Here is a 12,218-nt window from a genome sequence, read left to right on the forward strand (position 1 = left end):
TCCAATAAGATTTATACCATCAACATAAATAATAAGTATAATAAATTTTCATGACATTTTCTTTATAAAAATATATGTACAAATAATATCATTTATCTAACCTTCTTTCAGCAAATTTTCACTAAGACGATTATACAACATGCGCCCAGATTGCTTTAAACCGTACAAAGATCTTTGTAATTTGATCGAGTATATTTTTCGAAAATTTGAATTATATGCTTCAGGCATTTTAAATCCTTTAGGGATCTTTATATATCCTTAATTAAATGAGTCATATAGGTTATGACTTGCATTTAAACGCATGACATCTTCAAGTGTTTGTACTGCTGGTCCGATCCTCACAATATTTTATAGTATTGTGCACTATATTGTATCAAATATATCGTCGACGATTATTTTGTATCAGTTCCTAAGCGACATAACTTGTTGAGATCTCATCACTTTCTTTATTTTCAGGTACCTGAACTTCTTCAAGAGTTTCATGAAATGTTATGTCGTGGGCTCTTCTAGAGCTTATTTCCTCCTCATTATGATCATTTTGATCATTAACTCCTACCATTTTTCAAGGATTGTTACCTTTGGAACCGATTGGTCTACCATGCTTCATGCGCACAGTAAACTCTATCATTCAAGGACTTTAATTTTAATAGGAGCATTTGTAGCTGAAATATGATATTAAATTTTGGATCAGTAAATGCTTCTGGCATTTGACTTGAATTATCTTCTAAGTGAGGATCATATTAATGATAATTCGATTCATATAGCATATTTTTCAGCTGTTTATTCCATCCCCCAAATGTTAGAAAAATTAACATATATCCCCAATGTTCTTTGAGAAATATGTCTTTGTGTGTTGTGGTAGAGAAATTAATCATATACCACACATCAAAAGATAGTAAAAATATTTATCCTAAACCAATTGTTAGGGAAGGACTTTATCATATATTGTTGGTCTGATGCATACAAGTGCTGCTATATGCAATTTAGAATATCTTAGACCAACACATGAAGCTTTGTTCTCATAAGCAATAGTTTAGCCATTAGTAGGAGATATTCAATGCTAAACCAGCTTGGATATAAACCAGCATTATCAAAATGAACTGTCTTTATTTCATAATCTGAAGTTATGCTCTTAATTGAGAAAAGCAATCTCAAATGCCAAACTGCAGGTTGACAATAAACATACATGTAACCATCTTATATATGCATCTATAAGTGGTTCACATGACAGGTGAATGGGCCCATATTCACCTTTTATATATTCCAGAATTCAGGGGTCTTAGTCCCAACTTTAGACGGTATAATATTATGAGAACAAGTAGCACAAGAGAATTCTTGAAGAATCTTCTGGTTCTTCAGTATATGCTTATCAGAATTCTCAAATAGCTCATTTAAAAATGGCAAATGAAAACTTCAAGTTTATCATGGCATGTGCTATCTCTTAATAAACTTCTAGTTTACTATGGCATAAACTTTTGCATTAGTAAACTTCTGATTTACTATTATACATGATGTAGTACAAATTGAAGAATAAGGCGGGTAACTTCTCACATACATATTATTTTACCCCCTATGATTGTGGAAACATAAAGATTTTCAATCTTCCAATCATTCGTAGTATAAATATGATAGCCACTTGTATTAGTAAACTTCAGGTTTACTACAATATATGTTTTGACCATAATCATATAATATGAATGACATATTTTTATATAAACTCTTCAAGAGCCTTCATTTATTATCGACAATCTAATATTTATTGGACACTACTGGTGTCATGTGTCTTCTAGGCAAACAGTTAGCTCTTCAAGAGTTGTTGATACATTTTGTACTATCAAATATTTCTCATACACTTATGGTATCATGAGAGAAAATCACAATCAAATAACACAATGTAAAACAATTGTTTAAGCACAAGAAAACTCTTCTTCATAACATTTTCCTACTTCATGAGGCAATTTCAATTGTGTTACTTCTTCAGGAGCAAATTTAAAATACGAAATATTGAGTATATATTCTCTCAATTATATTACCTCTTCTGGAGGTGAATTGTAATATATTCACATCAAGAGCACATTCATATTTACCAGATTTATTAATATTGTCACATTCACTTCAGGGAATGGATTAATATTATCAAAGTTCTCATCCTTCAGGAAATCGAACATAATTATCTGAATGCGCATTAATCACATCAAATTGTGATGCCTCAATCTCTTTTAAAATATTTACTACTTCAGGAGCAAATCGAGGCGTGCATTTAATATAGAGAATATTTATGTAACTTATCTTCAATTGTAACCATAGAAAGCCTAAATTGTCACTTCTGGTGATCATAGGCATATACCACTTTTGGTGGTTAATAAAATATACTTACAATGAGATATACGAAATATAATCACTTCTGGTGGTTGTATATTTCTTGCAAACTCTGCTAGAGTTTAAGTTGATCTAATGTTATCCATATTCTTCAAAATGACATAAATAAGATATATTATAGTAAACATCATTATCAAATAATAATTTTTCTTTATGTACAACAATTACATTACTATACTATCTATTACAAACAATAAAAATTAAAATATTTACATTTCTACATATTCACCACCGATTACATGACTTGTTTTTCATTTTGGGAGTGCAAGGTAATCAGCTACATCCAAATGCATGAAGTCTAAATTATCTTCAGAAATAAAATTTGCTTCAGCATTTTTCTCTGCCTTCTTTAGGAAGGCTCGATAAAGCTCAACCAGGTGCTTTGGCGTACGGCAAGTACGTGACCAGTGCCTTTTTTCTCCACATCTATAGCATGCATTTTCTGCATTTGGTGCTTGCACCGCTTCATGTTTTTGTTCCTTCCTTTTCTATTGCTGGTGGTGAGGAGGGTTCTTTGGTGCATTATTATTACCATGATTAAAATTTATTCCCCGACCACGGCCATGACTACGACTGGGGCCACAACGTCTTCCATGTCTAGCTTGGTGGAAGTTCGTCTCATTCACTTCAGGGAATGGACAAGAACCAGTAGGTCGGCTTTCATGGGTTTTCATTAATAGCCTATTATGTTGCTCGGCTATAAGAAGATGTGAGATAAATTCAGAATATTTTTTAAATCCCATCTCTCGATATTGCTGCTGCAGGGCATATTCGAGGCATGAAAAGTGGTGAAAGTTTTCTCCAACATATCATGATCAGTAATATTATCACCACATAATTTCAATTGGAAAATAATTCTGGACATAGCAGAATTATATTCACTTATATATTTAAAATCTTGTAGCCTTAGATGAGTCCAATCATAACGTGCCTTCGGAAGAATGACCATCTCCAGGTGGTCATATCTATCTTTCAAATTATTCCATAGTATGACTAGATCTTTAATAATGAGACCATTTTCAGGCCCTCATCAAGGTGATGACGTAGGAATATCATTGTTTTGGCACGGTCTTGGTTTGATGCCTGATTTTTATCCTTGATGGCGTCTGCCAGACCTATCGCATCAAGATGAATTTCAGCATCAAGCACCCAAGACATGTAGCTTTTGCCTGATATATTCAGGGCTACAAATTCAAGTTTAGAAAGATTTGACATTATATAGAAAAAGAAAGTTCGTACCTCAAATACTTTCAAAGTATTTGCTCGAGATGGTAGAGTCTCGTGCTGATAACGTGTTATAAAATAAAAATTGTAAAGTAAAGATAAGTATATAGAGAAACTGATATATTATTCGAATTCAAACTGATGTACATAATGAATTGAAATCTCTTCTATTTATAGAAGAAAGGAAGCTGTTGTGTAAGCTGCTACGCAAGCTGCTGTGTAAGCTGCTACTGCAAGCTGCTACTGCAAGCTGTTGTGTAAGCTGCTACGCAAGCTGCTACTACAAGCTGTTGTGTAAGCTGCTATTATACCAGATATGGATAATCTTCTACTGAGAGCAATGTTTATCCATAACGGAGTACTGAATGGATAAGCTTATTATATCCGGTATGGATAATCTTCTACCGGGATAATATTTATCCATAACCGGATACCGAAGTGATAAGCTTCTTCAAGAAGCTTATTTCCAATAGAGTACTAAATAGATAAACATATTTATTGCGGAGTCCCATATGAATAAGCTTCTTCAGGAAGCTTATTTACAACGGAGTACTAAATAAACATCCCTAATATAATATATTTATAAAAAAGTAAAGCATTTCCTTAAGGTCAACAACTCATGCACAAAATCGTACCTAACAACAATAGGGGATAATAAATAAAAGAAAAAGAAAAGGGAAACACATGACTGAGTAATAATATCCTAGAGATAATACTGCTATTATAATAACATCCATGCAACGTGGCCTCATAAGGAGGCATTTCATGGAAATTTCATGCCTTCCCATTAAATATGCTTTACTACTTTTCTTGTTCTCTCTTTTGATTTTGCTATTCTAACGTTAAAGCTGGACGAGATCATGTAGTAAATATCTATTCGCGTCCGATATTTGCATCAAATTAAGTAACTTGATCTTGATAGTTTCTAAAAATTAAAGAAAGAAGATATAATTATTTAACTGATAAATATATTTTATATTTATTTTGCTCGATATAAATATTTAGCAGAATTTTCATAAACCACTATAGATTTGAGCCTAGTAAATATAATTTGCCTAATTACTATTCATGAGTGTACACAATGAATATAATATGTATCGAATGTATTTGTTCGCGCAACGAATACAACTAAGGCGAAATACAAAAATACAGAAAATAAAATGATTTTGTTGAGAGTCGAACTCAAGACTTCCGTTAGCTTAGCAAACGCTCTAACCAACATTTTAGTTTAAAAATTAAGCTCTTATTTCATGGATTTGTTATAAAAATTTAAATATAATACAAATAATAAATTAGTTGAAAGTACAGCTACCAACGAAAAATATAATGTAAATATTTAAATGTTTAATGTGTCGCCTAATATTTTTTTTACGGGGTGAGAAATGTGGAGCCCAAAATGGTCCACTGCTTTGCTGGCTACAAGCTCTCCATTGTTGGTTTTTAATGGGATTTGTCTGCTGTAAGAGACCATAGTTTTAGTTTGGCCTAATTTTGAATAAATAACACTCTCCTCTCTTTTTTCTCCCTCTCAATTTGATCACTATTTTTTCACTCTTCTCTCTCTCTCTCTATGTTTTTTCTTGAATCACTTCAGCATCTTCATCCTCAAAGAAAATTTAGAGAAAAAAACAAAAAACTGTACAAAATCCCACTTTATTTTCCCTTTGATTTGATGGTTTCACAGATCTAAACAACCCCTTTCACTTTCAGATCTTCAAATGTAAGTATTTTCTTGTTATTTTCCTTTTGAACTTCTCTCTGTTCCTGCTGATACTTTCTGTTCAGCTATATCACACTACTAATTGGTTTCAAATATAGTACACTTATTTGTGATTCTTGAAATTTGGCTAGTTAAGAAAAAGTTTGTCTTTTTATACTTTTTTTTCAGTTTTAATTTTTTTTTCTTTGCCAAAATCAGACCTTCTGGATTCAAACTAGCTGACAATATTGTTCTATGTTGAAAAAACTGAATTTTACTACTTTGAAAGTCTTTTTTTATATTTTGGTTGAATTTTTCTGTTATAAGTACACCACAAATCAGTTTTGGCATTTGCATCAGCTTTGTTAGAAGTTTTAAACTAGAGGTGTCTTCTTGGTGTATTATTATTAGTATTACAAAAAATGCAAAGTTGAGATTTTTAAGAGCAAAGACCACTTTGAAAGTCCTTTTCTTTGTATTTTAATTGAATTTTTTCATTTTTGAAGGCATTTGCATCAGTTTGGTTAGAAGTATTAAACTAAAGGTGGTTTCTTGGTGTATTATTTGATTGTTGGGTGCAATTTTCAAGATTTTGCCAATTTCATTATTTTTCTAAATCTTACTTTTTGTCATTGGTAGTGTTATGCACTTATAGATTTACAACGAATGCAAAGTTGAGATTTTTAAGAGCAAAAGTGGAACTGAGTCCTGTTAGATGTGGAGAAATTGGAGGGTCTTTTGGATGAGATGAGGTATGATATCTGGTTTGATGAATATCTTAAGGGCTTGTTTTCAGCCAAGGGCAGATGGACATGTTCATACAAGTTCAGATGCCGCCGGTCGCCAAGATGGTCTCTTATGGTATAAGGATACAGGGCAACATGTAAATGGAGAGTTTTCAATGGCTGTAGTTCAAGCTAATAATCTACTTGAAGATCAGTGCCAAATTGAATCAGGGTGCTTGAGTTTGCAGGATTCTGGTCCATATGGTACCTTTGTTGGAATTTATGATGGGCACGGGGGCCCTGAAACTTCAAGGTTCATCAATGAACACCTCTTTCAAAATCTCAAGAGTAAGCCTTCGAGCCAATTTGAACTGTTTCCTCTCAATCTGTTTTCATGGCTAAAGTGGTTGAATTTTATCTATTTCATACTTGTCTTGTTGTTGTTACCTTTGATATCTTCCGAGAGTGTCAGTATCCAAGTACTAGAATTGTATTACAGTTTACCTGTTATGGAGTGTGGTTACTAATCAAAAGTCTTAAGTATTTACTATGTAAGATTAGAAGGTTCAATATTAATCAGCGCTAGAGCTGCTACAGTTGCTTCAGTAAGAGCTGCTGCCTGTAATGGAAATGATGTTGGAAGTGTTTTTAGTTTCTTAATTCTGTTGCCAGAAATCATGCATATGGCAAACCAATTATTTGGTTATGCAATTTTGGAATTTGCTTTAACAGAATTTGTTCCAGTGACGGCAACTGTCTAGGTTTATGGATTCATATATGGACTGCTGTGTATATTTTTGGCCATTCTGGTCTTCACTCAATTGCTTGCTCTGAATTGTGTAGGGTTCACATCTGAGCACCAATCTATGTCTGTTGAGGTGATTAAGAAAGCATTTCAAGCAACAGAAGACGGTTTCCTCTCTGTTGTGACTAGACAATGGCCCACGAAACCGCAGATTGCTGCAGTTGGATCATGCTGTCTTGTTGGAGTTATCTGCAGTGGAACCTTATATATAGCCAACCTTGGCGACTCAAGGGCAGTCTTAGGGAGACTTGTCAAGTCTACTGGAGAGGTTCTCTCGATTCAGCTCTCTGCAGAACACAATGTGAGCATTGAATCTGTAAGACAAGAGTTGCAAACTTTGCATCCAAATGACTCACAAATTGTAGTTTTAAAGCACAATGTCTGGCGCGTGAAGGGGCTTATACAGGTAACCTATATTCTATCTTCCTAAGCAGTCTCCGTTTTAGAATTGGCTCAGCTCAAAGTATCTATTTTGGTGCTATTATTATAGAGTGTTGTTTCAATTCCAATGTACATGTTACATCTATTATAATTGGGTTACTCATCGAATTCTAAATTTCTTCATACTATGTTTGCTCCCTAATCGCTTACTTCTTTAAGAACTTTAAGATGAGGGTTTTTGTGTCCTTGTATTTTCCTTTCCTCGGAAGTTGTATGAAATTGCTATTCAAGGAGCCTATAGAATGGGTTGTTGTGCATGGCACTTGAGTGATACACATTTATTTGCTTTCACAAATAGCAACTGCATTTTTTGTCAAAGAGTTGGCAAGAAGTTGAGAAGCTTAAATCTCAAGGTCTTCCACTCTTCGTAAAGGCAAGTGATTCTTTCTGGAAGGAACTCTTTCATATACGAGATTATCTGAAGAAACTGAAATCTGTGATTGTTAGAGTTTAGAAACTGAAATCCATGATTGTTAGAGTTTAATCCAACTTGAGAAGTGAATAAATAAATGAGAATTGTTATAAGGAGTATTTTTATAAACAGATGCTTCCTTTTTACCACTCCTTATTTATAGTTTATGTGGTAGAATGATTCCTTTTTTGTGATAAAGGTAGTAGACGTGATATATTTTACTGATTGCTTTTATATTTGCTGGAGACGCTTCGTTATTCTTTTCAATTGATATATTTGTGATATTCACGAGCAGATATATTATCGTCAATGTGTGCCATAAGGCATAAGCATTATGAATATGAGAGTAGCAAGCTTGAGTTATTGTAAGCTGGTGATGCTTTTAGTCTTAACTTGTTAGTAATCAATTTGTAGAAAGTGAGGCCCGAGTAATTTTAACTTCTCCTAGATAATTTTTTGTATTTCTGTGTGATTGCAATGGTGATCTTTCTTTGCTTATGCTGAACTTGTTTTAATATAAAGTTTCTGACTCTATTGACCGTACTACATCAACAGAATATTAGTATTTAGAAATTGACGATCTTTTTCTCTTATTTTTGTGATCATTTCATTGTTCTGCGAGCTCTTCACGGTTGAAGCTCTGGTTTCAACACTAGCACTGCACCGTTGATTATTCAGGATTATGGAATAAAAAAGCATATTGCCAGTTTTATCATGGTTCTCCTTTCACTATTCATGTAATGGTTTAATTATAAATACACGCTTGGGGGCAATGCTACGGTATTATTTCCTGATCTGTGTTGCTATATACTGAGATTTTTACATAAGTTTCAGTGCTCAGTAGCTGTAGCTCTGTTGTACCCTGAATAAGCAGCGACATAAATAGGGTAAAGGGATCAAAACTTCCATATCTCGGATTTTTCATGCAGAGAGTATCTGAAACAATAAGAATGTTCCAAATTTCATTTGAGAACCATAGTTATGCAGGTGTGTGTTTCTTTAGTCCTTAAGATTCGAGTGTCCACTCTTCTCAGATTAACCAACATCTATCATTAAACTTGCCGACTCGCCGTCATGGCACCGAGTTTCTCACTTTGAAGGAGCCTGCAACTACTCAGAGAGCTAATTAAGTGCTGCTAATTTGCTGTATTACCTTCCTATTTTTTGGGAGGAGCAATACAAAATCAGTTGTGTGCTAATAAAAGGCGTTTGATGTCAATTAATGGGATAGTACTTTCTTTAGGAAGCTTGTTTAGTATGGTTATTTCTTGCCTGACTCGGAAAACTTCGATCTACACTCTAAAATGGACTGAATACTTTATTTTGCAGATTTCAAGATCCATTGGTGATGTGTATTTAAAAAAAACTGAATTCAACAGGGAGCCATTATATGCAAAGTTTCGTCTTCGAGAACCATTTGTCAAGCCCATATTGAGCTCCGATCCAACAATCTCAGTGCACCATTTGCAACCTGATGACCAGTTTGTCATATTTGCATCAGATGGTCTTTGGGAGCATCTAACTAACCAAGGAGCAGTAGACATTGTACAAAATCACCCACGCAATGTAAGATATCTGTCCTGTTCATGCTTCATGTCATCTGTTTAGTCTTTTGGTGATTCTACCTACAGTAAGCTGTTTTTCATGAAAAAGTTTATTTCCTGTAAGCAGTGAAAGCTTAATGCTAAGCTCCATCTACAAATGGATAAGATCCCAGCCTAGTCTATAGGAGGTTTTGAAAAGAAAGGAGCAATAATCATTTTCTTGTTCTATCAAGAGGGTGCTATTGCTCCTTTCTTTTTTTCTTTTTATTTATTTACTAGTATTTTACTTACATAGACTTTTTTGTTTACATTATAGAAAAAGGAGAGGTTATTTTCTTGCATTTATTCATGATTGAGTATTCTATTTTGATTTTGTATTTGTTTAAAATTGTAGAAATATGACTTGTTTCTCTTCTTGCTAATGTTACTATATCTTTTTGAATCAAATTTTGACTTCATATTCTTATCTTTGAAATAATAATATCATTGAAATAAGAAAGAAGAGCAATATTCGAACTGCTACATAAAAATTAATGGCAAGTTGGCAACAAATATCAATCTCTCATACAGGTGAATAATCATTGTTTGACTGTTGATGGCTTTTAATCCGTTCATTTTACTGGTGGACACCCTGCTTCTTTCCTATACATGATTGGTCACGATAAAAGTTGGTGAAATAGTGAAATAATCTGGTGATGCACTTTGCATCAAAATTTATTACTTCGTCTCTAAATACTTGTATGCAAGGGAGAGGCAATTGGATTATCCTATCTCTTGTTTGTTTTATTTTGATAAAAACAAAATTTCTGTGTTATGGGACTGCCGGGAACTGGATATTAAATATGTTCAAGAGGTGCAATTGAAGGCCTCCTCTTCACTCAAATGCATAGCAGTATACGCCCTTAAAGTAAAATCTGCAGCCACTATGTCAAATGTGTGAAAAATATTATCTTTATCTTGATATTACTTGTCAAGTGTTTAGAAGGGTAGCTTAGGCACAGTGGTAAGAGTTGTTGTCGTGTGACCAGGGGGTCACGGGTTTAGGCTGTCGAAACAGCCTCTTGCAAAAATGTTAGGTAAGGCTGCCAAAATAGACCTAATATAGTCCGGACCTCCCCGGACCTGCACATTGCAAGAGCTTAGTGCACCGGACTGCCCTTTCATTACTTTACAATTGTCTATATATCTCAAAAATTGTTCAATCAAACTTAGGCGCTTGTTTGCCACTTGGCAGGGAATTGCTAGAAGGTTAGTGAAAACTGCACTACAAGAAGCAGCAAAGAAAAGAGAAATGAGGTATTCAGACTTGAAGAAAATTGATCGTGGAGTTCGTCGACATTTCCACGACGACATCTCAGTGGCGGTTGTTTTCCTGGACTCGAATCTCGTGAGCCAGGCTAGCTCAGTCAAAAGTCCTAATATATCTGTAAAAGGAGGTGGCATTAGTTTGCCAACAAAAACTACCCCAACATAAGCTGGTTGGTGCAACTTTATGAAGCTGTTGCAGATGTTGTTGTTGTTGTACTATGTATCTTGTGAATACCAGGTAGCACTTCTAAAAGTTCAAAAGCAGTCCAACAATTTTTTAAACTGTAATCTAACTTAGACTTATACTTGGATTTAGTTCCAGTGTCCAAGAAAGGAACTGGAAGAAAAAGAGTATCTTCACAAATATCAGTTGAGTTATTTCCTTGAAATAATTCCTTATTGCTTCTATTATATAGTTAACCTGGAGGTTGTAAATGCCTTAAGAACCTTATTTATTCTTTATAATGGTATGTTTCTTGCTGCTGTGTTGAGAAGAATTGGAGTTTTCAGATTGTAATATTGCAGTTAATTCAAAAATCAAATTAATTTAAACAAAAATAATCCAGACCAAATAAGTCTTACAGCTAATATTATATTGGACTTGACTTTTTTTAGTGTTTTCTTTGTTATTTCATGAGATATAAATATGAATTAAGTTTTATGAAGATTTCATTTCAGGTGCTAGCTTTCATAATCAAAAGTCAGGTGTTTGTACTTGGACTAAAAAATTCTATGTTAATACCTATTATATTTTTTGTATTATTCAATAGGAAAGGAACGTAAAATTGTTTATAATCGATTTTTTGAGTCCTCAGGATCACAGTGATCCTTAACCATGGATGATAGAAATGGGGGTATTTTTCACTTTTAGCCCCCCACCAAATATTTTTTAAATTCAATAGTCGAAAAAGTGTATAAAATTTATATTTTTTTTTTATATAAAAGTGTGTATATATTATATGGGGATATAAACTAAAAAATGAAGTAGATCTGCTTATAAATTTAAAAAGTAAGTAGGTATTGTTGAGTATAATTCAACCTCAAGCGTTCAGTAAGAATTACGACATGAGTTAAGAATTATCTAAAATCATATAAAGATCAAGATTACGGTATGAGTTAAGAATTATCTAAAATCATATAAAGATCAAGATTACGGTATGAGTTAAGAATTACATAAAATCATATAAAGATTATACCACAGATCAAGACATAAAATCATATAAAGATTATACCACAGATCAAGATTATGGCTCATACTGTAGTCATGTCAGCTCTGATGTCGGAATAATCATTATAATACGATGGTAGCACTTGACTTGTAAGAAATTCCCTGCTCTCCTCTTAGAAATGATCTGTCTAGGATTACTTTCAAAATTGCGAATTCTGTAATAAGACCCTATTCACGGGCATTCTCCGACTTAGAAGATTATCACTCCAAATATTTAGTCAATTGCTAAAGTCACGTGAACTGGGCTAGCCCGGCCCGGCCCTTGACCGCTCTATCTTTGGCCATCTTAAAAAGCTTCCAGCAATTGTAAAAAATAAATAAATGTGAGAACAAATGAAAATTGGCGCAGGATTTATAGCCGACCGGCCGTTAAAATATTTTGAAGCAAGTCGCCCCTTCTATAGGCGACCTACTGTTAAAAAATATTTTAACTTTTGTCATGAATGCACTTTT

The 12,218-nt window shown here is 33.7% G+C and overlaps 1 protein-coding gene across 1 annotated transcript; it reads left to right on the forward strand.

Moving 5' to 3' along the window:
- The first annotated feature begins 5,071 nt into the window (after positions 1–5,071).
- LOC107795993 (putative protein phosphatase 2C 60) lies at positions 5,072–10,926 on the forward strand. Its single transcript, XM_016618700.2, has 5 exons — positions 5,072–5,323; positions 5,942–6,375; positions 6,871–7,238; positions 9,015–9,251; positions 10,464–10,926. The coding sequence occupies exons 2-5, from the start codon at positions 6,057–6,059 to the stop codon at positions 10,701–10,703; spliced, it is 1,164 nt and encodes a 387-aa protein (XP_016474186.2). The 5' UTR covers positions 5,072–5,323; positions 5,942–6,056; the 3' UTR covers positions 10,704–10,926.
- The last annotated feature ends 1,292 nt before the right edge of the window (positions 10,927–12,218 follow it).

Source organism: Nicotiana tabacum, chromosome 7 (assembly GCF_000715075.1).
Source record: "Nicotiana tabacum cultivar K326 chromosome 7, ASM71507v2, whole genome shotgun sequence".
Lineage (NCBI taxonomy): Eukaryota > Viridiplantae > Streptophyta > Magnoliopsida > Solanales > Solanaceae > Nicotiana > Nicotiana tabacum.

What these genes read in the sequence shown, in the direction of transcription:
- LOC107795993 (XM_016618700.2), top strand. Translation starts at nt 6,057, where the DNA reads ATGATATCTGGTTTGATGAATATCTTAAGGGCTTGTTTTCAGCCAAGG. An exon ending in GCGTGAAGGGGCTTATACAG is followed by an intron (nt 7,239 to 9,014) that starts GTAACCTATATT and finishes TTTATTTTGCAG; the next exon opens with ATTTCAAGATCCATTGGTGA. An exon ending in TACAAAATCACCCACGCAAT is followed by an intron (nt 9,252 to 10,463) that starts GTAAGATATCTG and finishes GCCACTTGGCAG; the next exon opens with GGAATTGCTAGAAGGTTAGT.